Raw genomic sequence first — 27,169 nt, 5'->3', positions numbered from 1 at the left:
AAAATTAATTAATCCCTTAATTTAGCCGTCTTCAGCAAACATCTATGGGGTATTTGGTATGGCTTTTTAGTAGAAAGTACAGAAGTACTGAAAGTACAGAGAAGACTGTGAGTCAATTAAAAACCTTGTGATTTTCATATGAAGCAGAATAACATTGTATGAATACTGCTTTTGAAAAGAGAAATAGTTGAGCTATTTTTAGTTCTGTTGATTTTACTGCTAAAGCATTTGATTGCTACAGTGAAGCAATGAAGTTTCTTCTTAGGTTATGATGGTGCATATTCAAGCAATCTTTCTTATTGCTCACCTGAAGTAGCGTGAACACTCTCCATGACAGAAATTACTAGAATTTTTTCATGTGCCAGTATTAGATACTCCTTATATTTATGGAGAGGATTCCTTTTCTCAGGGAGTATGTCCTTTTGTTCTCAGAGTACAGCTTGTGGAGGATTAGAATAACTTCCAGTAGGTAGAGGTAGGCAACTCCACAGTAGTGTAGACTTCGACTGCTTATGTCTTTGTGTCTGTGACAGTGAGAGGCATTGCACAGCTGTTGATGTCAAGCTTTCAGACCTTGCAGTTTTGCAGTTTGTCACTGTAAATACCTGTGTTTTGTTGCAGAGAATTTCAGACTGATTATCTTCTTTGTGATTGCAACATACTGTGGATGCATCAGTGGTTAAAGGAAAGAAATATAACTGTACGTGAGACTAAATGTGCCTATCCCAAGTCACTTCAGTCACAGACAGTGACTGGTGTTAAACAGGAGCTTCTCACCTGTGGTAAGCACTCCTGACAACTGATATGTATTTTCTAATGCATTCCATGTTCTGTTAATGTTAGTGAACAGACTTTTTTTGCTTTGTTTCATTTCCCTAAAATTCAGCACTTAGATGACAGTGGTAATAGTACCTCCTTTTCAAAGGCCGATCTTTAGTTGTGATTCAGTATTGCTAGCTTTTGGAAGTAATAAATAAATTGATGGTGGTGGATGTTATTTTGTAGTAACAAAGGCGATAAACTCCTTTTTCTTGCTTATCTGTATTTTTCAGAGATCTTTACCTAAATTTCACAAGAGGAATTAGAAACTGATAATTTCTTTCCTAGGTCTAGCTGTCTGACTTCAAATACGTGAACTATTTTAACCCCAGATTTCTGAAGTTAAAAGATCTTCATTTTTTGAGTTACTTTCCTGCATGGCAATTCTGTTCTTGATTAGCCTTCTTTTTGTGACAAAACCATGACCAACTTGCTTACCTTCTTTTTTTTTTTGTATTGGAATTATTCCAACCATGAAAATAAAAACTCACATGTTACTGTGATTTTGAAGTCTTAGTGAATAATTGGGAAGAACTAAAATGCATAAATATGTTTTTCCTTCTAATTTGTATTTTCCACTCTTTTAGATGTGGGCTGGTAAAAGAATTTTGAAATATATTACATCAAAGGAATACACATTTTGAAAAAGAACATAATGATAATTTGTATTTTTCAGTATCCGATGCATTAAATGTAGTTTTTGTATACATCTTGCCAGATACAACTTTATACTCACTTAGTGTATTTCTCTCCTCTTTTGAAAATTAGGTATATAACAGATTCTTGCTATTAATTGTGGGTTTATGTCTTGAATTCTAGAACCACCACTTGAATTACCGTCTTTCTATATGACTCCATCTCATCGTCAGGTGGTCTTTGAAGGAGACAGTCTACCCTTCCAATGTATGGCTTCATATATTGATCAAGACATGCAAGTCTTGTGGTATCAGGATGGGAAGATAGTGGAAACTGATGAGTCCCAGGGTATTTTTGTTGAAAAAAACATGATTCATAACTGCTCACTGATTGCAAGGTGAATCCGTAGTGAGAAAATGTATTTTCTACTTCTTACATTCTGCTCTGGTTTAGTGACTATTTCCATAAGTAGTCCTCATGTCCTCACTGAGTGAACATGTACACAGAAACATCCCTAGCAGGGAAGTAGTCTTCACACATCTCCTATTAATGATGAAGTTTGAGGAAGGAGGTCTAGAGATTTGGCTAGTCAAAGCTATATGCTTAAAATAGTAGATTAGCTAGAGGAACTTGCAGTTGGGTTTTAATTTTCTGCAAGTTTTACCCAATGCATTCATTTAAAATATGTTTGTAGTAGGATACATTTGTTCTCATGGAATATTAAAATGATGAAAATGTTGAAAACAAGGCATTTAACTGAATTACTCATGGATTCTTTACTCTCCATTTTGAGCACACCACAGTTGTTAATATTGTTCTCCAGCAGAGATCTGTAAGTTCAATTTATTCTGCCTGCAGCAAATTGTTGACTTATTCAGCATCTACAGTGGTTAGATGTCCTGTAATTGTATTAGTAAATTAGAGCTTCAATGTTTATAACAAATTATGCATTTGGGAATTTATTTTAGTCTAACCTCTCTAAACAGCTAAGAATTTTGTGTTGAATAGCAATGACAACACTTGGGGAATTTGGACTTCTCATCTCTTCTTTCTGAAGTCTAGGGACTTTTTCCTGTGGTTGTTCTGTTTGTTTCCTACCTTGGCAAAATTGAGAGCCTGAAGAACAGTAAATATTTCTCTGTTAATTACAGTACATGGAGATGTAAATAGCTCTGGTTTTGTAAGATCACTCATGGCTGTATGTAATTTGATGTTTCTTCCATTGTCTTTCTGTACTTAATTCATCTTTTGGTGAAAGCTTATATAAATTTTATTGCAAAAATGTTGGGTTTTATTTGTTTAATTTATCTTTCCAGTGCGCTGACAATCTCGAACATTCAGGCTGGCTCCACAGGAAACTGGGGTTGTCATGTACAAACCAGACGTGGGAATAACACAAGGACAGTAGACATTGTGGTGTTAGAAAGTTCTGCACAATACTGCCCTCCAGAGAGGGTTGTGAACAATAAGGGGGATTTCAGGTTAGTAACCTCAGGTTTTTTTCAGATTAAAGAAAAGTCCATTTAATTTAGCTTCTAACTAAGATTCTATGCTTTTGAGGTGCCCATGTGGATGCTTGCTTGTAAATGGTGTGTAATAGATTTTTAACTGTTCTAAATTACTATGTGTTGACAGAAGTGCATGAAATTATCCTATGAAATGTTAAACTTTGAGCCTGGTAACACATCCTTGAAAGATACTGAAGCTAAGCTATGATATTTGAAATATATAAATGAAATTATTGGAATAGTTAAACTTCTGTAGATTACCTGTAAGATCAAGTTAGACCACATACTGACAGGGGGCTTTCTGCCAGGTTATCATTCTCCTTTTTCAAAGCCTTCTGCTCCTATATGACAAAATCACTATATAAGAAATACGCAATATAGTTTGGATCTTTTTTCCCCCCTGTGAGTATTAGAGTAAACAATATGAATGGTGCTGCTTCCTTTTAATGATTGTTGGGACTGTAGTGGTAGCTGTGATATTCCGTTGTGTTGGGTGTTGCAGAGTATTTTATCTTTTGTTCTTACCTCTTCACCTGTTTTCCCTTTTCTGATCTTTCTGCTGCTGGTCACTCTAACAACACGTTACTCCTGGAGGTGCCAGCTGTAACAGATAGCTTCTGTGTAGATTCTCTATATGTAAGGTAATTCACTTTATGACTACTCTGTGTTTTACCTCCCTGCAGTAGTTGCTACTGAGAATTAGTGTCTGCAATAGCATTGTGTTCACTATGGTGCATAGGGTTTCTTATTGTTGTACAAACTGCTTTTATCCACTCATTTCACTTTCCTTATGCTGCTTGGCTGTGTTGATCTTCTGCTTGGTCTTTTGTTTACAGTTAGAAACTTTTCCTTTCCCTGTGTGCATTAGAGTTTTTAAAGTCATCTTCTTTGTATACAAATCTAAGACCATATATCTTTTATATTAAGAAAGGAAAAGTAAAGTTAAACCATGTTGCAGGGACATAGTTTTTAGGGGGAGGCAAAAACAAGCTTTCAGTTGCAGAAGACCTCCAGCTGTAGCAAAAATTCACTTTAAGTCCTGGCTGAGAGCATTAGTTCCAACCTGATCTCCTTTATGGTCATCACTTGGACAGTTTGAGAAGGGTGAGTATGAGGAACTATTATTAAAGGGAACTAGTGTTAAGATCACTTGCTGCACAGAGGCAATTTAGAATTATTGAAGAGCTTAACTTTCACATTGTAAAGAATTATTTATTTAAGTAACTTTGTGCATGTCCTCTTTTTACACTGTGGTGGTTTCAACTGCAGAGATAAGCAGTACATTAGAAAAGGAGAACTTCCTGCTTTAGATAAAAGGCAAAGAAAGTCAAACAGATGCAGGTTGTATTCATTAAAGAACACATCTATTTAAATCACTTATGCATTTTTTTATGATACAAGTGTGAATTGTTCTTCTTTGATTTGCCATTAGAGGTGAAAACAGATGGTAAAGGCTTATTTCAAAGCGCTTTCCATTAAATTAACCTGTGCTGTTCAGTGACTGTTCAGTGTAATAGGATTTACCCCCTCTGGAATTCAGTAGAAAGAAATAAGATTTCAGGAAATGTTCAACTTATCAAAAAGTTCACTGTGTCTGTGTTTACTATAGCAGACTTCCACTTGTAGCTTGGGTAGAGTAATAGTAAAGAGTAATTTTTCACCTTAGAGAGCATATGGAAATAAAGCTTTGACTAGTGAGAAAATGGTTCTGAGCAGATGGCTGTAAATGATCCTAGGTGAATTTGATTTTATAGTTTTTTTAGTTGGAACTGGTTAGTCATTTTAGCTTGGAAGGTGTTTCAAGAATGGCATCTAGATTTTTATCCCTGCAGAGATGGGATAGCAAAGAGTAACGAAGGAGGTGTTTGTCTTCAGTGTCTTTGGCTCAGTATTAGTTCAGCATAGTTTGTAAAGGGCAAAAACTTCATCATGGAATCTATTTCCTTTAATTTAAATATTCTAAGTCTTACTCAGGTAATATCCCTGAGTATTTTATAACTAATTATTAAAATGAAAATACAGTTTGCATGTTAAAATATTTCTGCCTCAATAAGTCCTTTAACTGTTGTGTTTAACATAATTTTATGCTGGTAGGTTATAGAATTCTTTCTTAAATATAAGAATGATCTTCTTGAAAACTGTTACTCATTGGGTGTAATATATTTTAAAACTGTAATTATCATGCTGAATTTAGAGAATTACTAAGATGTAATGCAATAAGACTGGAGTATCTGTAAGCTAATGAAATTATGATATAAGAACTCATTGTAACTGAAAGTTACTGTTCTTTTAAAGAAATGAGTGCTTTCAAAACAGAATTAATATGTATGAAAGAAAGGATTCTTTTATAATCTCACGGTCTGTCTTTTTCTTTTCCCCTGAAATGAAATTAAAGTGCTTAAACGTAAATGAACCATCTTGTCCTACCCAGCTGTCTACGCTCATGTATATGTGATAAATTTTGAGCACCTAATTATATAAAGTAATGAAATAAGTGTTAATACAGGCCAAATTTGCACTTCTGCTAGCAGTTGGGTAAACTGTGAAAGATACTCAAGCTTAGACTCAGAAGAAATTAAGAGTACAGTCAAGCTTACATAGCCTTTGTTTGTATGGTAAGAATTTCATGTCATTAGTCACCTTTTGAGCCCTGCTGGAAGGATGTCCTCTTGGCTTCATGGAAACTGGAGAATGCCTCTTTAGCTCATGTCGTATAGGTATTGGGAGGAAACAGTTCTTGACTAAGAATGGTACAAGTTAACATTCATTTAGCAAAACTAGGGAATAAGGGAAATGTAGTTAAAGCTAAAATCAGTTCCCCTATCTCATTCACCACTGGGCTGCAAAGAAACTTGTACCTACACAAGGGGTTTTGTGTGTGTGAGAGGAAGGAGGATAAAGGGACACTGTTGCTCAAAAGTGTTTCTCTTCATGGCACTGTGCATTTGTATTGTTTTTGTGATGTGCGATTATGGCACAAGGCTGTTGAGTTTTAAATTGCCCACTTTTGATGTCTGGTTTAGTAGAAAGCTATCTAAATCACTATACAAATAATACATTACTTTTAACAGTAAAATGTTTCTGTACGTATCTGAATTTGTTCTAATGGTAGCATAGACTATAAGACTACCTGTCATTGCTTGTATTCTTTTGAGAAGATTATGGCAAAAGATGATAAAATGCTGTGTAGGGAGATGAATGTAAAGCAGGGACAATAAAAGGACAATAATGAAAGAGGGGGGTAATAAAAATAGGAAAAGTGGAGATAAGAGGAGGGAGAAAAGTCAAATAACCTTGTGATAATCTAATAACTTTTGCAGTAGTGTTAAACACTGAAGCTCTCCATTTTTTTCTGTTTGATGGCTACAGAAGTTCTGGAAGATATACATATATATAGCTTAGAAATAATACTTGTTTGGAAGCATAGTAATTAAAGCTCTCCTGAAAAACTTGTGTTGCATTTGAGTCCTAGTCTGAGAAACCAGAGAGAAACTCTGTTTTCTCTTTTTGCAGTTCGTTAGCACTAGATGCAAATAGTGAGAAAAGGAACAGCATGTGCCATATTTCAGTGAAAATATTTGTCTTGGAGGTTGTGTCATACAACCTCTGTCGGGACCACAGAGCTTAAATTATTCCAAGGTCATGTGGTACTCAGTCTGTAAGGTGATACATTCAGTAAAAACTGAGCTGACCACACTTTTACTGAAAATGCTTTGGAAAAATACAACTTTTAGAAGACTGTAAAGACAGAGACAAATACCCCTTTCAAAGTAGCATCTTTGATGTGGAAACTTAATATAAAAATTTCAGCACTGATAAATGGTTTTGGAAATGATGTTTTGGTACTCCAGTGCCAGTGTTTCTGGAAACCTGACTGCATTCTAGAAGTGGAGGTTTGGGTGTATTATGCAAGGTATTTGTGGGCCTGCATGTCTTCTAACAGCTGTGCCAGCTGATTAATTAGTTGTCCTCATCTGCCTGTTTTCTTTTTGGCTTCATTCTCTGAAGGCTTATTATAAATACATTAAAATTGGGACCACAGAAGTATTTCATCTTTGTACTTGTTTTTCCAGTCTGTGTTGAGTCAGAGTTTATTTCAATTTGTCCCTTGTGACATTTCAGAGACTTGGATAAGTGCACATGTATTGTATCCTGGTGTCCCTCCCTCCCTTCCCAGCAGATGCATAACTTGCTGTCTCCATGAGCAGAGTTGGCTAGTCACGATGCAATCTGATGTTTTGTTAGCTTGCTGAGGTGCATGTAACATTGCACTAAGATTACTACTGGAATTGTGGCAATTCACAACAATGCTGTAGTAATTTTTTATGAGGAAGATTTTTGTCCTTTCTTTTGCCGCCTTCTTTACAGTTAAAAAGATGGTAAGAAACTTATGTTACCATTGCAGAATCTATAACTGTTCTTTTAATTAATTTACATTCTCTAGAATACCTCAGTATGATTCCAGGCATTTAAAATACATGCTAATTATTTAAAATTTTTTTTTCTTCTTTCTTTTAACTACCTCCAAAGATACCAAATCTTGCGTAAGTTTTCCTTTCTGGTATTGGTTGATGGTGACACTTCTCTTAATTACTTGAAGTGGCTGCTGAGGCTCTGAGTGAGTGCATATTTGCTGGGCTCTGCTGGATACCCAAATAATCTTCTGTCGCTTCTAGTATTCAGATACTCTGGTGATGGTCATAATAACAAGTTTCCGTTTCTTAATGAAATTATGTCATTTCAATATAGAGAACTGATCTGTAATGCCAACACTGTTATAAAAGGTAGTTAAACTTAAGTCCTTGTTTCCTAGTTTAGTTTGTTGTATTTATCATCTAGTCTTTTTCATTCGTTCTCTTACCAACTTAGAATTCTTCTGTGGTTGTTGCGATGACCTGTGCAATATAGGGATGCCACCAGCAACTATCTTTTTGTTGCTTCTTGCCCAAACTTAAGTAATGGTAAAAATGGCCTGAACTAAGTATCTTTCTACCATTATTGAATATGTTACAATTGGTCTGTTGGAACGGATGAAGAATAAATGGGAATTTAAGATAGAAAAAACTTCCAGTATACCCTGAAAATTAGTATCTTCTATCACTTAATATAATTGAGAACTGTAGCCTTTTGCCTTGGTCCATTCCTGGAGTTAATTCTCTTCTCTCAGGAAGAACTGTGATAAATTCTATCCTCTTCAGAAGAGGAGATACTTAACTGATGAATAAGGAGGGAAAATGGTGCTGACTTCTTCAGTTTCTCTGTGTTGGCAGTATTACTTAAATTTTTAGATTCCTGAAAATGGAACCTCCTTCAAAGTGTTTACTTCACCCTCCTGCAAACACAGATTTTTTTTTTTTTTTTAAGTATCAATATATTCTTTGCAGTTCTTAATTTAGATGATAGTAGTGAATAAATGGCTATTTACTAAAATGCAGTCCAGATATAAAAGCAAACTTTAAATCCCAGTGTAATCCACAAAAATTTTTTTTCAACCAGTTCCAATTTTTGGACACAACTGCTTTGTACAAGGCCCTTTGAAATAGTTAAAATTTAGAAAAACTATGTTAGCTCTTAAGACTGTTAAAAGAGCTTGACATAGTGATGTTACAGAAAGCCTGGAATGATCCAATGAAGCTCACTTGCTCTCAGTTTTAGATAAACCATATATGTTGGATTGTTAAATTTGAGATACCTAGCATTCTGCAATTTAGGTCTGTATGCTTTTTACTTTTAAAATTTAAGAATTCATGCTCTGAATGATAAAATAGTGCTTATGCATATGACAGGGTAGAGGGACAGAAGCAGGGACAGGCAGACTGGCTGCCATTCCTTGTCCTTATCCCTTCTGTCTGCTCAGCATTGCATCTTAATTCAGGCATGGTTTCCTTCTATTCTTTTTTTTTTTTTCTTGAATCAGTTCTGCTCTGATGAAGGATCAGTGCATTAAAGATGTATTGCAATTTATTTACTGTATTTTTTTTAATCTGTGTTTGTTTTACAGATAAAATACACAGTAAAATTAGCAGAGAAACTGGAGAGAACATTAGTTTTCCAAAGAAGGGCATAGTTTCACATACCTTGAGTGAAAGGAATTGTTTTCTCCTTTCTTGACACTATGAATGATGTTTTTCCCATTAATTTCTATTTGGTATTTTGTTTGCAAAACTGGTCAGAGTGGTTGTAGTACTGCCTCTACTGTTCCTTGAATACTGCAAATGTAGTCTTCTGTTCATATCTGCATTTTGGTACGAATATGAATGCAATTGTTTGGAAGTTATATTGATGCATGTGTAGAGGACAAGTAGAAAGTGAGTATCAACTAGTTTTTATAGTGTTAACAGGGAATTTTTCATGAAGTAGGCAAGGTTTTTTATCAAAAATTGTAAACTATTTTTAGTTATTTTATAAGCACCTTTTTCTCTCCACCTGAAACCTCATGAAAAGATTTTAAAAAAAGCATGCTAGCATTAGAACTCATTTTGTTAATAGACACAAATATGAACAGCTTGAAAATACTGAAGATGAGCCAAGGTGGCCCTTTAAGTAGTTTAGAGATGCTTAGTTTTGAGTGTCTCTTTATTTCATGTTGTAGTGCTTAATCCTTTTATTTACTTGTCATGTAAATTTGTCTAAATATGAGGGGTTTTTTTTCCTTTTGACTCCCCAGGTGGCCCAGAACATTGGCAGGCATCACTGCATACCTGCTGTGTACACGTTACTCTGCTGGCAGTGGGATATATCCTGGCAACTCACAAGATGAGAGAAGAGCCTGGCGCAGATGCGACAGGGGAGGGTACTGGGCAGACGAGGACTACTCCAGGTGCCAGTATGCAAATGATGTGACTCGAGTTCTTTATATGTTCAATCAGGTAATTTGTGCATTTCTGTAAAACCAAATTATGAAAATCTAATTAATGAAAATTTAAACTCAGAAGACCCTTCATCTTTTTTAAGCTGGAAATATTGGTAGTCTAGATAAGTTATGATGGACACATGCCTCTGAGTACAATACTGGAACTTGCAGGTTTAGGTTAAAAGCTTGGTTTAGTATCTGTTTTGAGTGCCCCTAGGTTGAAAGTGCAAGGAAAATTTTATTCCTTGTACTTGTCTAAAGGATAAGAGAGTGGCTTGTCATGATTATTTTTGTCAACTGGATGCCCTGCCCTGCCCACATTCTATAAAGAAACAAGGCAGGCTTATTCTGTAATGGAGAGCAGCTCTTTTCATTATAATAATAGAGAGTAGTCAAACTCTGCTTTGCCTTTGTTGCTGTAAACCTTTGATAGATTCGGTGTAACTGATAAAAGTTAACTAGTGAAAGTAGTGAGTATTAACTAGGCTTCTTTATTTGGTAACACTTAACCAGGATCCAAGAGAGTATTCTAGAATTTAAATTGTAGCTATGAAACAAAATTTTTCAGCTCCAAGTTTCTGTTGAGGTTCATCTAGGTAACGCACACTTCCACTAACACTGTACTGCAGTGGTGTACCCAACCTTGTCTGTATAGGTGCTGTGTTGTAAGTTACTCCATAAAGCTTTGACCTTCTGGTTTAAGCTTGTTTTCCAACATGTGCGGTCAGATCACTAGTATAGATGCAACAGGTCAAACTATGGAAATACGAGATTGTTTGTTTGCTTGTTTTTGGTGTGGTGTTTTGGAGTTTGGTTTGGTGGTTGGTTTTTTGTTTGTTTTTTAATAATAAGGCTTGGTCACTGGAGTTGATGATGTTGGTAGCACCACTTACATTTAGCATGAGGCTGTGATGCTTGTCTGAGCCTAGGGTAGGATTTCTCCATTTGTGTGGGTTTGGAGTGTTTTGGTTCATCTCATATGCTTTTAGGGAAAACTTCACACTACTGATCTGAAGTGCCTCAGCCCCCAAGTGGGACAGTCGGATCTGAACTGGTGTTTTCCCCTTGGGATGTCTTAGATTTATACACACAGTGAAATCTTGATGTCCAGTTGCTTGGGCTAACTCCAGTTTGAGGCAAAAGACTTGTACTACATATTGTGTAGATGCGTTGTTGATGACTTGCTCCCTCTGTGTTCAGGTACTGCCTAATGCAGACATAGCTTTTTGTTTCCCTGCTCTGGTTCCCTGAGGACCCCTCAGCACTGGTCTAACAAAGAAAAGGAAACAAAGGGAGTGGCTGTTTTGGCCCAAGATAAACTTAGAGGCTGACATAACTATTCTGCTTTACTGCTTTATATTCCTAGCACTAGAAGTGCATGCCATGGCTTGATCCCATGAAACACATTTGAGGGCTCAAATGAAGATTGTTCTGTCTTAATGACTGGTTAACAGGTGAGAGATGATGCTGGGGATCACTCTGTCCTTTTCTGAGACACAGAAGGGTTGAGTGTTAGCTTAAATAGAGCTTTGATGCTGCTGGTTTGCTTTTTTTCTCACCTGGGTATTCACATTTTCCTGCAAGGCCTGTGACAACTCAATGCCATTCCTGCCAATGTACTGTAGCCCAGCTGCTCGAGAGCCTAGATAACTTAAGCTTGTTATTACTGCTTTTGGTTAGCCAACATTTTTCAGGTTGTGGAAAAATGTTGCCAACTTTGTGTTAGGAAGTTAAAAATATAAGTATCAGACTGGTATCTTCAGAAAAGCAAAACAAAAGTTTTAATGTGTGAAGTAGACAAGTTCCTATGATCTACTTAAAAATGCATGTACTCAGGTGTTCTGTGCTGAAATAAAGGTTTAATTTTTTTTAAAGGGAGGGTTTGGGAGTTGTTTTTACATATGAAAGTTGCCTTCTTTTTATGTATAGTAGGTCTGGAATTTTTAGCAGTATTCTGCACAGAAATATTTTGTCTCTGAGACTAATGTTAAATGTAATCATATTACAAGCGTGTTTATAGCCTCTGAACAAAGGTAGTTGAGCTGTTTTGAACATCAGAGCTTCGCCAAACATTTTAAATCAAGTAAAGGTTCACATGTAAAATAAAATAAAACCTTTTTAGTATTCTACAAGAGCATTCATATTCCACTGTTCTTATTTGTGTATTGAACAGGTACAGTTTTAGGTGAAAAGAAATTAATGATAAAAAGTTCAAAGAAATTTTACAGAGTATCTGAATTTGAAATTTGACTTTGTTCAGTGTGTGTTATGATTTTGAACTTTGTTTGCACTTTTAATGCATGACTCTTAGCATATTAACAAAAAATTAACTTCTGCTAGTCACATTGAAATTTATGTACAAGTGCTAAGACTGGCAAGGACAAATATATAGTTGTGCTTATGTAGCACTTTTCAAATTCAGTAGGGCAGACTAGATATCTCCATACCAAAAACCAGAGAGAGAGAACCTCTCTAGTTTGGATTATCATGGATAAACAGCATGAGCTGATAACATTTGCACAGCTTTCCACTGTACTATGTAAAATTTCCCATTTTTGGTCCCTGCTAGCTCAGGCATGTTGATGTTGTGTATTATTTAGTGAAGAATTTTCCAGCATGGGGTTTGTTTACAGAGTGAAATCATGACCTTTGCCACAGAGAGATCTGTCCTGTTTTTTTGTGCGTGTATGCCATTCCAAATGCTTCCTATAATTACAGAATTGAGAGTGAATGCTATGGTAGTGGTGTGTTTGGATTGGTTTTGGCTTCTCTTGCTATAAAATGCTATATTTAAAGAGCTTTGTGTTGTCATGCATTAGCTTTGGTGAAAATGAAAATAAGCAGTTGACAGTACTGTTTTGGGGGGGGGGGGTTTCTCCTTTTTTTTTTGGTACAATACCTCTCTCTCTTCTAGGAAAACAGCACAAAACCCAGTTGCTGGCTGGCAGTACAAATGATAGTTCTCTGGCTTGTAGGAAATGTTTTTGCTTACAGATAAGGTGGTGATTCTTAGCTACTCAAAACACTGTGACCCTGTGGGAATTGCTCTCCTCTTTGGATGAATGCTTATTTATTGATTAATGAAGTGTTTTCTCTATCTTGTACTTTTTCAAATGCTCATGTTTGTTCTCTGTGTAGATGCCGCTCAACCTTACTAATGCAGTGGCAACAGCAAGACAGCTCTTGGCTTACACCGTTGAAGCAGCAAATTTTTCTGATAAAATGGATGTTATTTTTGTGGCTGAAATGATAGAGAAATTTGGAAGATTTGCTGAAAAATATAAAGAGGTAACTGGATAATTTGCCATCACTTTAAAGATAATCAAAGTGTTTGTCCTTAAGTATTCTGAGCAGTGAAATCTTCCCAACGTTAGATGCAGGCACTGAGTTAGTGGATTGTCAGATTCTATTCCATGTTTTTGTTTGTTTAGTAGGTCCCTGAAGTTGCTGACCCATGGTCACAGACTTTGCATTCGCGCTGAGATGATCCAGCATTCACTGGACCTGTAATGTGAGTAACACCTCTGGTCAGCACTGGAGCAGGGAGATAGGTACAGTAAGTCTGTTTTTATTTAATATAGAGTGGGTCACACAGGTTTTCATTGGTATGTTCTTATCTAAAAACACAAATAATGAAAGCCTCAGAGATCCTCTCAATAATGAATAAAACAAGACTTATCTTCTCCCCTTTCACCATGATAGGCTGTCTTTATTCAATATTGAGCCATATCTCTAAGGTTTTCAGTACTCCTCTGTTGTGCAGGATATAACATAAGACATTAAAACAAAATCTTAGAGAACGCTCATTGTTGGGGAGAAAAATGCAAGTAGTTGAATAGTCCCACCAGTGGGTAGAAACTCTCTGTTTCACTGCTGAACAGAGGTTATATTGATCTCACTGTACAGTGCATGTTGGGAAGTTGGAGACCACAATGCCTTGAGTTTAAACACGTGAAAAAAAAAAAAAAAAAAAGCCAAATTTTCCCCATCCACCCCCCAGCAAACCATAAATGCTGGTTCTATGTCCTTTTCAGAACTCCTTGGAGGATTTTCGTCTTAGACAATGGTTTTTTTTTTCTCAGTGGATTTGATTTGAAGCCAGCCTGTGATTTGCTGGTATATTTAAGGAACACGAGTACAATTTCATGTAAAAATTTTAGTAGCTATTAATAAGGCTGATTTCTTATCAAGTTATGACTCTAACTTGTTCTTGACACTGGTTTTCATATTCATTCACTCCTGCCATCTTCCAGGTCATTCCTTAGTTTGTGCTGAAGTGGCTATTCTGAAAGATTAGTACAATAAATAATAAACAGGTTCATTTAATAGCTCTTTCAAATCAGAAGAAACAAGACAAATGTTCAGAAAGTTCTTAGCAGATTGTCTTGAGTTAGAATACAGCTGGAAAAACTTGTTCATACCTTGATAAGCAGGAGAAAGAATAATGTGTAGTATATTTTAAAAGTATGAAGCAATTTGAATTCTGTGAGTTGAGGATATTAACACTGCTGGTTTATTCTAAAATCACCATTTGTTGATGTGTAAAACTTGTTACCATTTCTTGAGTAGTAATAAGTCATGAGAAACACCTTCAATTAATTTAACTTTGTTGTTGAAGATTTAGTGAAAGGACTACAGCCTGCAAGTGCTGCTTAAGGTTCTGTGTTAGTTGTTAAGAATTTTTACTGTTTGTAACTTCTGTTCCTAAGAGAGTCAGTTCTCAAAATAATAAATATTTTTATACTCCAATTCTTGCCTTTAAATATAAAGATTTAAAAAAAGAAGAGCAAATTATAGTGTTCTCTCCTTACTAGTAATATTCTGAAAAAAATTTGGGAAGCCTGGATGGATAGTAAAGGACATATCTTCCTCACACTACCCTGTCTCTCTTCAAGCATAAAATTCCAGTCCCTAAATTTAGGCACTGTGAATTGCATTGCAGTCAATTCAACTAAAAATTATACTCACCTTTTCTTTTGGTCCAGTATTTGTCACTACTCCTTAAATGTTGTGAAAATCTGGTGTGGGTCAATGTTGTCAATGTAGGTACTCATTAATTTTGGTAGAGTGGCCTAAATAAATAAGTTCCCTTTATAGTTTGTTTTTATTCAGAAGGCAGGGTGAGGACTATGAACTTAAAACAATGTAGTTGGTGGTTTGAAAGCAGCACTGGTACCTGTGGGTATTTGCTGTGTCTCTCATGTAAACCTGTGACCTAAAACAGGTCATGCAAATTTGAAGGCAAGCAAGAAAGCAATAAAAAAAGTTTGACTTGCCAAAAGGAAGCAAAACAGAAGGGTTGTATGCTAATTTTTGCCTGTTTTACTATTTTCTTGTCTTCTATCATACATGCAAACTGTATTACTGTTGAGTTACAGTTCTAGTTTTCAAGTTGATTGTAAATAGTCCTCTTAAGCAATTAGTACAGTAGAAAGTGGAGTATTGCACCCCTTCCTTTTAATAAAATATTTATCATGGATTTTTTCCAAAGTACAATATAAACAGACATATTGGCATAACATTTTTCTTCAATGGGGTAAATGTCTGAGTTGAAGTATTCTGGTATCTCAACATGATGAGGTGATTGAAATAGGAGCAACCAATTTCCTTGTGCTTTTTGTGCTGCCAAGTCACTTTGTATTTTCTGATAATGACCCACCTTTGGGTCATTAGGTATGAATTCATTAGGTATGAATGGTTCATACCTATAAAAGAGTTTTACTTCTCTTCCATGTTAGCTTGGTGACGTCATGGTGGACATAGCAAGTAATATTATGTTGGCTGATGAACGTGTTCTGTGGATGGCACAAAGGGAAGCCAAGGCTTGCACCAGAATCGTACAGTGTCTACAGAAAATTGCTATGTATCGGCTTGCAAATGGAGCTCAAGTTTATTCTACTGTAAGTATGAATTTATTTATTTATTTAGAAGAGGTTTTGCTCACTCTTGAGTTTGAATAGCTTTTTATTTTTCTTAATAGATGCTGGCATTGTCTGAAATGCCTACTATTTCTGTAGGGAGAAGAGCAATACTCTCAAAAGATTTATACCTGCCAGACAAACTGAAACAGTTTTCTGGATTTGTTTTTCTGTGAAGGCACAGAATCCCTTTAAGATTATTTATTATCCTGTCTGTGGTGTGTAAAATCATTTCATGTTTGATTTTTGTCATCACAGTATTCTCCAAATATCGCTCTTGAGGCCTATGTAATAAAGGCTGCTGGTTTCACTGGGATGACTTGCACCGTATTTCAGAAAGTGGCTACATCAGACCGTACAGGACTCAGTGATTATGGGAGAAGAGATCCAGATGGAAACCTAGATAAACAATTAAGCTTTAAGTGCAATGTTTCAAATACACTGTCAAGTCTGGCTTTAAAGGTGATACGCTCTTTGTTTCCCTACTGACTTTGTAAAAATATGTATTAATAATTTGGCAAGCAAGTTTATTGTTATTAATTTCTAAGGTTAAATTAGTGGTTTTGTGTAATCCAAAAATGACTGTGAGAAGAATGAAAGGGATAAAGGATAATAAAGCTTAATTATAAAATAGTTGTTTTAATGGACACAACTTTTAATAAGTAGATGTGGTTTTCTTCATTGTAACTTCTTAAGTTGAAAGATCCTTTCAGACCTTTTCATAAGTATTGAAATTGAGACACTTCCTAATTTGTAATAGTATGTCTTTATTTTTCTGCATTTTCACCTTCCTTATGTATTAAATCAGATATTATCAGTCTCCTTAAAAATGTGAAATATTCTGCTCAGAGTAATCCTGTAATTAAACATGAAATATAAGATTGACCTGAGAGGTTAATTTCATGTGTGCATGTGCATACACACACACGCACTCATATATTACATCTGTATGTGAGTGTGTATAAAATGGAAACACTTCCTCGTGTTCTATAAAAGTATTTTTTCAGTTATATTCCCCAACTTACCTGTTTGTTTTTAGCACTTAATTTGCTTGAATGTCACTGCAGGTTGTATATTACAATTTATACTTATGTAATTCTATGAAACTATATGCATGCTTCTCACTCAAGTGTTATTTATATACAAGTAAAACCACCCTGCTTGTACGCAGCATTTTGTTTTGAATGGTACCAATGCACAATTGCAGCATTTCTCTTTGTCTACTTGTGTTGGTTGCTGCTTCTAGTTCTAATAGTCTAATCTGGAAAAACTCTTGTAATCCTTTATTGATACCAACTTTAACTTTGCTCTCTGTAACAAGTAAGGTAATTTCAGAATCTTTTACTTTTTTTTTTTCTTTTAAAAAATGTTTTAAGACTTTAATAACCTGATTAAACTATTTTATCCTGGATTACTTGGAAATACTGTCAAATAGGTTGGTCATTATATATAGTCTGCTAAATGTATTCATCTCTGACAGTGTATATATAGAGGAGTTGGTAATTTAATCTCTGTAAAGAATACAATTTTCTCTTTAGAACTTTAAATCTGTTTGTTTCTAGAACACAATTGTAGAGGCTTCTATCCAGTTGCCAGCTTCCCTTTTCATGCAAAAACAAAAAAGAGAAATCAGACCAGCAGATGAATCTGTCTACAAGCTTCAGCTTATTGCATTTCGCAATGGAAAGCTTTTCCCAGCAACAGGAAATTCAACAAATCTGGCTGACGATGGGAAACGTCGTACAGTTGTAACTCCAGTTATTCTTACGAAGATAGGTTTGTTTTTATTATTACTTTTTAATGATCTTTAGTAAACATTTTTGACTCCCTTGTTTTGATTAGTGTGTATCCAGTAGAAGGTTTTAGCATCCAATGTGTTACATGATGAGAAATTTATGTGCAAATACATTTCCTTTGCAACAGATGGCTTAAACATAGCCAGTCACCACGTTCCTATCAATGTGACACTGCGGCGGATTGCACATGGTGCAGATGCTGTTGCAGCTCAGTGGGACTTCGATCTCCTGAACGGACAAGGGGGATGGAAATCTGATGGTTGTCGCATCCTTCTGTCTGATGAAAATATTACGACCATTCAGTGCTACTCCCTCAGCAACTATGCTGTTTTAATGGTATGACACTGAAAAATTAACTTTCTTTCTGAAACTTAAACATGTTTCAAGATACAATTCCGTTTGGTTTTTCTCTTGTGTTAAGGAAAACAAGCATTCCCACGTTCCATTTCACATAAAACTAGACATAATAAATACATCTTTAGTTTTTGCTTTTGTTGATGTAAATGTTGAAATAAGATGATGTTTAAGTGGAAATCTATCAAAGTGTAATTAATTGGATAATAACTAATAATCAACTGGATATAATAGAAACAAAAGAATTTTCATATGCAAAGTAGTATATTATAGGCAGACATTTTAATGAGTTACCTAATCAAATTGGCTTTTATGAAGTTTAGTCTAATAATGACAGGTGTTCTTCAACTGTTGCTGCTCTTTATTTTAAACTATTTTCTCTGTGTTAGATTAGATTTGTTGACTTTGTCAGTTGACCAAGAGTGTTTTCCCAGGTATTTTTTTCTTAACCAAAGACAGCTATTTCATTCTAAATTAATTGTTCATTCACCAGTATGTATGTCTGTTACCAGAAGACATCACTGGAAATGGAAAAAAAACCAAAACACTTAGTAACTATGAAAAACATTTTTGAAATACTGCTGAAAATATATCTAAAATCTAGTCTAAGCATATTGGCATCAATAAAATGGTTAACCAGTTTTGAAATACGGTGATAGAAGAGACACTTCCTTTTAGTGCTCCTCAGCTGTGAAGCTGAATTTCCTCTTTTTCTGTTCTCAGAACTCTTAATTTCAGAATTTCGCCTGGGAAGCTTCCCTTTTTATAGATGGTGACTGCTACCCTGCTCATCAGAAATCACCACAGATGCTAAATGATAAAATCTGATGCATAATTAGGGTGGGCTGGTAGGAGGCTGAGCAAAATATTACAAGGTTTAGGAAATACTGTTAAGTGTAAATTTGGTATGGGTTTTGTGGTAGTTAATTTGTTCTATGTGGAATTAAATATGTTTTTATATAATCATACATGGAAGAAAGAGGGCTCCTTTATGATGATCAGTGGATTAGAAGTTGATAGGGAGTTTAGAAACTCAGATTTTCAAAAATCTTCCTCTGAAGAGAATTAAATGGTAATTTCCAAGCTAAACATAAATAAAATTGATTTACATGACAAGCTTTTTAAAAGTGCTCAAAGAAAGCAACTTTTCACTTTACTTTTGAGGGTACTGTTTAAAATTACTTTAAACTTTTACAATCATATAGTTCCTTTCTTGGATATTTTTAAAATATATAATCCTTTCCTAAAATTTAACAGCATTTTCTAAAATAGAATTAAACTTCATTTGTATGTGTACTATGCATATAAAGAGAGATTATACTTTAAATTGGTCACATTTCTGCCGCTTGAGGAGGAAAAATGAAAAGCATGTTCAATCTGCTTCCATAAAGACTATTTCTGAATTAATACATGGTAAGATTGTATGACTATCTTCTTGTGAATTATAAAGAGAACTGTTGACAATCAAAAATCAAGAAAGTTGGAGAAAGGTGCAGTTTTCTTCCTTTTCTATCAGTAGCTCTCATTGTATACTTGCTCAAAACTGATATTCCTTAAGTGTTTAGCTACTTTCTAAAATGTTAGGCTGTAGAGACTGGAGAGGAGGGGGTAGATGGACTGGCACAGAATAACACTCATCTGACAGATGTTCTTTGCACACAGATAATACACTGCAGAAACTCTGGATGTGTAAGTGGCTGCTAAAAAAGGTTTTTGTAATGTCTGTCCAGATAGTAACCAAAAAAGCCATAATAGTCTATTTCACTTCTAGACTCCCATCATGTTGTGAAAGTCTGGGTTCTGGTCTTGGGCTCAGAGGAAGTTCTTTTGGGTTCAGTTTTAGAAGTTTGCTCTTTAATCCAGCAGTTGTCATTAACATCAAATACATGAAATGGCAGTGGCAGGGGGGACCTGAACATGGTGGCTCATCGTCCTGGCTGGATGGTGAATGACTTAACCAGAGCTATTTCCCTCTGTTTTAATCTACTTTACTTTAGTTCGTATATGTGTAGAAGAAAGCAATTTGTAGTGTACTGACCCTCTTCATACATTTCAGAACATAATGTAAAGTCCTCTGATAAGGAAACACATCACTAAGTGCCTGCTTTTCTGATCTAGCGATAGGCAGTTGCAGTTGTAAAACTTTGTATTTATTTGGAAATTATCTTCACCACTGTTCTTAATAATAGAAGAGATAAGGAGGAGGCTCAGCTGAAAACTCATTATTACAGGCTGAAGAGAGGAAAAAAACCCAGCAAAAGTGGTTGAGAAGAAGCAAGAGTTCTGCTAATTGGCTATAACCCCCCCTCCAGTATTCTTAATGCCATCACTTCTGTTATTGTACTGTCATTCTTTTTTACTTAATAATTATTTAGGATCAGTTTAGCTCAGAAGTAACATTATTAGCTCCTGTCACTCCTTCTACTAGGTCTGATGAAAAATGTCATTGCAACACATAAGAATTCCATTGACTTATTCCATTAGTTATTGGGTCAAGGCCTTGGCTATCTAGGCAAGGCATATTGAGTTTTCTCAGATACTTTAGAAGATTATTGTAAATCTTGCGATTTTGTAGCTCTCATTCTTGAAATTCACACCAATACATACATGACATCTTGTAACATGACACCAGTCTGGAAGCAGCAACCAGAATTGTCCTACAGTTTCTGTTGCCTGGTACTCATGGGCCAGGTGTGACAAAACATTTGCTTGTGCTTGTAACAGCAGTGAGTTCCCAGGGATCCCCAGCTGCATAACAACCAGGCCATGGGTAGTGTTGAAATCAGATGACACTGGCTGCCTCAGGCATAGTATCTTATGATCCTTTTCGAGGTGCCAAAGAAAACCAGATAGATAAGAATCAAACTGACAACCTGATTAAATTAGTTTGAAATGAGGTTGTTGAGTTAGTTAGGAATAACGAATTTATATTCTGATGAAAGAACAATTGAAGGTATGGTGAAGAAACTGTTGACTCTTAATTTAATTGTAAGCCTTAATTCAAAAACTCTTGCTGTCCATGAAATCAGATTACCCATCTTAAGCTTGAAAATATCATGGATTTTTCTCAAAACAGACTCAAACTTCCTCCTAATCTTTTATTGTTCTTTCCGAATGGCAAGTTTTCTCTCCTTTTCCTCAGGACGCTTTTGAACTTTGCCAACTCCAGAGATTTTAGAGTGACTCAGAATTATAGGGGAGAGACTTTTCTGTATCGTGTCCAGTCCAAAAAACTATTTTTAATAGACTTTCTTCACTAACCATAGTTAAGTAAATTTACTGTATTTTGTGCTGGAAGGAACTACAGTTTCTTTTGAGTTGTCATGTCATGTTTGTGTCCCTTCCCCACTCCTGGAACTCTAGTAAATTGTAACTGCTTCCAAACAGAATTATTTCTTCTTTTGAGTAAATGAAAATGTTGTTCCAGGGTGGATTCAGAAAATTTAATTGACTCTATAGAGCTGTTGAATTCTCTTAGAATTATCAACGATCTATTCTGGTCAAACAGTAATCATAGAATAACAATCTGGTAGGAACATCTGGTGCCATTTGGTCCAGCTAACCTGCTCAAAGTTTGACTGCCTTCAAAGTCAAGTCTTACTGTTCCAGGTCATATTCAGTCAAGCTTTGAGTATGTCCAGGGACACAGACTCCCTGGGCAGTATGTGACCACTTCAGAATTTTTCTCCTGTATCTAATCAGAATTTTCTGTGTTGCTGATATTGTCAGTTTCCTTTCATCAGTGGATGGTTCAGGTCCAAGAAGAGTTTTAAAGAGCTTGACTTGGTCTTCTTTATACCATCCTAGTAGGTAGCTCAATATAATAATGAGATTTCTCCCCTCTTCCTTTTCTTCTTAAATATAAAAGACATCTTCAGCCTCAGACACTGTATGCTTCAGCCTGCTAATCATCCTGGTGATCTGTTAGACTTGCTCCATCCAGTATGTCAGTGTCTTTCTTGTGCTGGGAGCCTCAGATTGAGAGTTCTGCAGGATGGTCTCTCAGTGCTCAGGAGAAGGGAAGGATCATCACTCACCCATTTGCTGTGCCAGTGCTCACACAGCAAAGTGTGGCCTTGGGCTACAGGTGACACAGCTGACTTGTGGTCAGCTTTTGTCTGCCACTATGGCTGTTTTCTAATCAGTCCAATGCCCAGCCTCTACTTTTATGTGCATGGGGTTATTCCATCCCAGATGCAGATCTTTTAATATTTTCCTTTCCTAAATTTCATGATGTTTTATCAACCCATTTTGCTGTCTAACCAACATCCATCCCTCTGATTATCCTCCAGTCTGTTGCTTGGTCCCCCCAGTCTGTAACATCATTTACAGACTTGCTGAGGGCACTTTCTGTAATGTTCTTTGGGTTGTTAAAGAAGATAATTACAACTGAAACACGCAGTTATTCCACATCTGTACATACAGATATTTTAAGATGAAGAAAATGGTGTGTTTCTATAAGCTGCTGACCTCTCTGTATCTTCCAGAACATATGAAGTTGAACTGTTCTATAAGAATTGTGACTGCATTTATAAAGGTCAGCCAGAATAGCAGATAATTGCAGAAGAATTCTATATATAAATAATAATAAGTAAATAAATAATTGGAGAGTTGTTTTGGGATGGGTGGGAAGGGAGGGAAGGCATTTCATCTAGAAGGTGTCTGTTACTTCTTGTGTTCCCTTTGTCATTCCCCCACCCTCAAAAAATAGATACCGTGGACTAATGTTATTTTTGGTTTTGTTGTTAGGACTTGACTGGAGCTGAATTATATACACAGCCAGCTGATCTTCTGCACCCAGTAATTTATGCCACTGCCATGGTTTTGCTGATGTGCCTTTTGATGATCATGGTCAGTTACATATACCATCACAGGTAGGAATCAGAATTATTAGACTAAGAAAATTAGTTTCATCATGTTTAGGACTATCTTTTCTATTTTATTAGAGAATGATATAGTAGTATGCTTTCAGTGTTTTTTCCCTATAAAATTTGTTGATGCAAACTAACAGTTACAGAAGTAGCTATTTCATCTCTCTTGAGCTGGATTTAGCTCTCGTAACCATGTCTCTCCTTTAATTCTTCATTTTGCTTCATGATGAAAGAAGAGGCCATTCAAGAATAATAGTAGAATTTAACAAACTGTTCAGCCTTTTACATTTCTGTTGATGTGAAAACTTGAATCCTAAAATTCTTAAATCAGGCCCCAAATAGATGTATAAAGCTGGCAGTGGGAGGGTGTTTTAATTTCTTGGGATAAAGTCCAGAGATTGTATTTGTTTAGAAAGCATGTGGTAGTCAAACAATCATTAACAGAAATTATATGTTGTTTATCATAAGAATATCTTTCTAGTTTCTGAAAACAGTAATGTAGCTGTGTTTTATATTGTCTAATTTGTTTCTTTTAACAGTGTGATCAGGATCAGTGTTAAAAGCTGGCATATGTTAGTTAACTTGAGCTTTCATATTTTCCTGACATGTGTGGTGTTTATTGGAGGCATAACTCAGACCAGGAATGCCAGCATTTGCCAAGCAGTAAGTAAAAATTAGTTTCTGGTTTCTTACTCCTATATATGACTATGGCCCCCTTGCCACCTACAGAACTGTAATGCTGTAAAGGCATTCATCAAAATGTAAAATTAAACAAAAAAAATTAATGTTTTGCTTTTAGGTCATCTAGTCCAACACCCCTGCAATAAAGAGAGACATCTTCAATTAGATCAGATTGCTCAGAGCCCCATCCAACCTGACCTGCAATATTTCCAGAGATGGGGCATGTACTACCTCTCTGGGCAACCTGTGCCTGTGTTTTGCCACCCTCATTATGAAAAACCAACTTTCTTACATCTAATATAAATCAACAGTTTTTCACTTTAAAGTCACCTCCTATCACTACATGCCCTTGTAAAATGTGGAAGAGATTTTTTTTTTCCCCAAAAATGTTATCACAAAAACCAAGTTTTATTGGTTATTTCTGTTTTTGAGACTTACTGACTATGAAATTATTTTATAGACCTGTATGTGGCCTTTACAGGCCATGTGAAATCTGATTTTCACAGGTATTGAAATACCTATTTCTCTTTGCTCAGTGTAACCGAAGGGGAGAGAAGTGCTTCAAGCCCCCATGCTTTCTCTAAACACATGTCCTTAGCTTTATTGAGACTCCGTCTTTTTAATGATTTACCCTTCTAAGATTTGGCCATCTCCAATTTAGTTGCAGTGTTTCAGTATAACAACAGTTGCTGCTTTCAAAAATGTCAGTGAAACTTTAAAAAAAAATTTTTTTTAATCCAGCAATTAAAAAAAATTTCAAATCCCTCGCCATAACATTCCATAGTGCTTTTTGTTTGAATTTGCAGGAGTTATTAGGTTGATGGTTCAAAGTGATGCAATAAAATATATCCTTGACGTTTCTCCTATGTGTGTGCACACATACACACACACCTTTGTTCTTACCTTCCTGGAGAAAGAAATTCTCCAGAAGAAACCTTGTGATACAGATGGGCTGTTTGGGAGTTGTGTGTTTTTACGGGTGACTGAAACTGGCAAAAACCCACTTGTAGTCAGCTTAATAGGAACTAAAGTGTTACCCCTTCTACGTGCATGTGCTGTCATGGCAGTGTTGGCCTGTGAATAAGGCAGTACCGGACAAGGAGATTCCCCTGTTGAGCAGAGTTTGCATTAATGTTTGGGCTGGTTAAACAGCTAATACACTTTCTTTATCTTTGCATTATGTTAAAATCTCTGATGAATGTTGGCTGTCTGTGTTTTGCCATCTGCTCCATAGTTGTCACAGTATGGAGAGTTTGCTGTTCCCTTACTTGTTTCAATTTGAATAATATCTGTAACACAGGACATTTTTAATTAAGTCTTTTGTAAAATACAGTTTCCTAAAGCGTATGATTGATATGTAATCTGAAACAGTTTTTCCCCTGTTATTAAGTTTTCCATGCATGGGTTTGCGTTACATGTTTTATTCTTTTTTAAAACAATAATGACTTGACACTTAGAACAGTCATATAAAATAAGAGGGGGTTTTTTTCTCTTGAACTGAGCTTTTGAAAATTTCAGCTTTATGTTGATTTGTGGGTTTAATGATTACTATAATAACTCAGTAGAAAGGAAATATTTGGGGGTTAATTGTTTTTTTGTTTTGTTTTAAGGTTGGGATAATTCTCCATTATTCCACTCTTGCAACAGTACTGTGGCTGGGAGTGACATCTCGTAATATTTACAAGCAGGTAACCAAAAAAACCAAAAGGTGTCAAGATCCTGATGAGCCACCTCCTCCACCCAGGCCTATGCTGAGGTGAGTTGTTTGTTTCTGTGGCTCTGTATTTCCCAAGTTGCTACATTTATATTCTGACCAGAATATGTAATAAGTCACTATTCTTCGGTTCTCTCAAGGTCTGTAAAGTTCCTTTCAGATTTTTCTGTTTCTCAGTGTTTTGTTAAGGAGGATGAGCTGAAAGACTTGGTCTTGGTGTGTTTCAGATGCAATGCTGGGTTGCTGATTTGTAAATTAAAAAATTGGTAGTGTTTCAGCATCACCACTGAAAGTTTGACTTCAGGACCATTAGGACTTTAGATAGCAACACAACCCATTAAATTGTCAGAAGAAAGAATGTGGAGAACTATTACCACAATTAACAAACACTGCAATTTAAGTAAATAAAGTTTAATATGTTTTCCAAAGATTGTTTACAAATTATTTGAAAAATAGGGTTATCACTCATAATCAAATGAAAATAGTGTTCTTTGTGAGGCATTCCTCCTTGAATTTTCATTTCTGAGATCCCACAAATGAGACAAACTAATTATCTATTAAATTCACTTATGTGAAATGTTCTTACTAGAAAATACTGACATAGCTTGTTCACGTTGCCTCCTGAGCTGCTGCATGTTAATTAAAACTGCTACACTGAAATTCGCCACAAGGTGGCAGAAACTGATTAACTTTGATTAGTTACAGGCAAATATTTAAAGAGCTTGATTTTTTAAGTACAGAGACTGCAGAAAAACAGAAGTGCATTTCTGATTATCTTCAAGTATCATTTTCAGTACTACATACAAGCATTTTTTTTATCCTTTATTATTTGTTATGAAGTTTCTCCTCTGGAAAATGTTGCAGTAAAATTACCAGCCTCACAGGCTCAGCTCTACACAGACATACGTGAACTTGCTTTTTTAGGTCTGAACACCTCATCTCTGACACTGGCAGTAGCTCCACAGACAAGTATCCAAGACAAGAACAGAGCAAACATGCTTTATATTTTTCAGACTTTCTCAGTGTCCAACTTCCTACAGATCAGGAATTTCCTCAGTCAGATAGATGTGTGATGTTTTTGTATGGAAGGGCCACCGAAGAATTTTTTTTTCAGTTGTCTTTTAAATTTAGTCTCAAAATAAAACTGCCCACAATGCAGTACCTGTACAAAGATTTGTTTTATCTGGCCAGCTCCTGATTGCTGCATCAAGATACAGAATACACCAATGTCAGAATCTGATCTTTGTAGGATTCAGCAACTAAATAATAAATTCAGTTCATCTTGTTTTCCAAGAAAGTCATAATTTGTTTTAGACTGTTGTTTTGTGTCTCAAGTGAGAGAAGAGTTATTTCTGGTGAATTATCAGAAATGCACTGGAAAAGTCCAGGACCACCATAATAGGTGTCTCCTGTTGATAAAAAACAAGCGCTCACCCGCATGTCACAGTAGGAGCTTTCACTTGTGTGTTCTGATCGGAATTTGGACTGGATTAGTATAAGCTGCGGGACTGAGTGCTGTTAATTTTGATTATCAGTAATTACTGATCTGCCCCTAATGAATTCAATGGGAATTCATAGAAATCAGAATGAAAAGTAAGATACTCCAACAACATAGGCCCTTTTTCTTCTTGAAAGTATACAGTTTTCATTAATACCACCACAGAGAAGCAGGAACTATATACTGTAAAATTACAGAGTCCATTAAAAATAAAAAAAAAAAAACAACTGCCATATGCCAAACCCCTCCACCCAAAAAAATTTCAAGTAACAGTGTATATAATATTAGGCAAGTTCACCTCTGGAACAGGACATACCACTTAGTATTTTCATTCTAAGTTTCCTTACTCTTTTCCAGCAGTTTATAACTTCTGATTGACAGCTTTTGCTTCTTCCTTATAACACTGTATACTTTTGTTCAGTGTCTGTGAGTGAGAGGTGGGAGTGAACAGCTGTGAGAGAGAGGCAGCTTACAGCAGGAGGAGAAAAACTGTACTGAGGAAGACTTAGAAAACAATTGAT

General features: G+C 35.8%; 1 protein-coding gene across 2 annotated transcripts in view; it reads left to right on the top strand.

Annotated features, from left to right (window-relative positions):
- ADGRA3 (adhesion G protein-coupled receptor A3) overlaps nt 1–27,169 on the top strand; it is a 61,556-nt gene that overhangs the window by 25,176 nt on the left and 9,211 nt on the right. For both annotated transcript variants that reach the window (XM_032108948.1, XM_032108949.1), the window contains exons 6-17: nt 622–782; nt 1,639–1,852; nt 2,772–2,936; nt 9,631–9,832; nt 12,955–13,104; nt 15,555–15,716; nt 15,993–16,196; nt 17,297–17,510; nt 17,658–17,866; nt 22,634–22,758; nt 23,295–23,418; nt 25,047–25,192. In XM_032108948.1, coding sequence (XP_031964839.1) covers nt 622–782; nt 1,639–1,852; nt 2,772–2,936; nt 9,631–9,832; nt 12,955–13,104; nt 15,555–15,716; nt 15,993–16,196; nt 17,297–17,510; nt 17,658–17,866; nt 22,634–22,758; nt 23,295–23,418; nt 25,047–25,192 — 2,076 coding nt within the window. The remainder of the gene's footprint in view (nt 1–621; nt 783–1,638; nt 1,853–2,771; nt 2,937–9,630; nt 9,833–12,954; nt 13,105–15,554; nt 15,717–15,992; nt 16,197–17,296; nt 17,511–17,657; nt 17,867–22,633; nt 22,759–23,294; nt 23,419–25,046; nt 25,193–27,169) is intronic.

This window comes from Corvus moneduloides, chromosome 5, assembly GCF_009650955.1.
Source record: "Corvus moneduloides isolate bCorMon1 chromosome 5, bCorMon1.pri, whole genome shotgun sequence".
Classification (NCBI taxonomy): Eukaryota; Metazoa; Chordata; class Aves; order Passeriformes; family Corvidae; genus Corvus; species Corvus moneduloides.
This window is presented reverse-complemented; position numbering and strand designations above follow the sequence as displayed.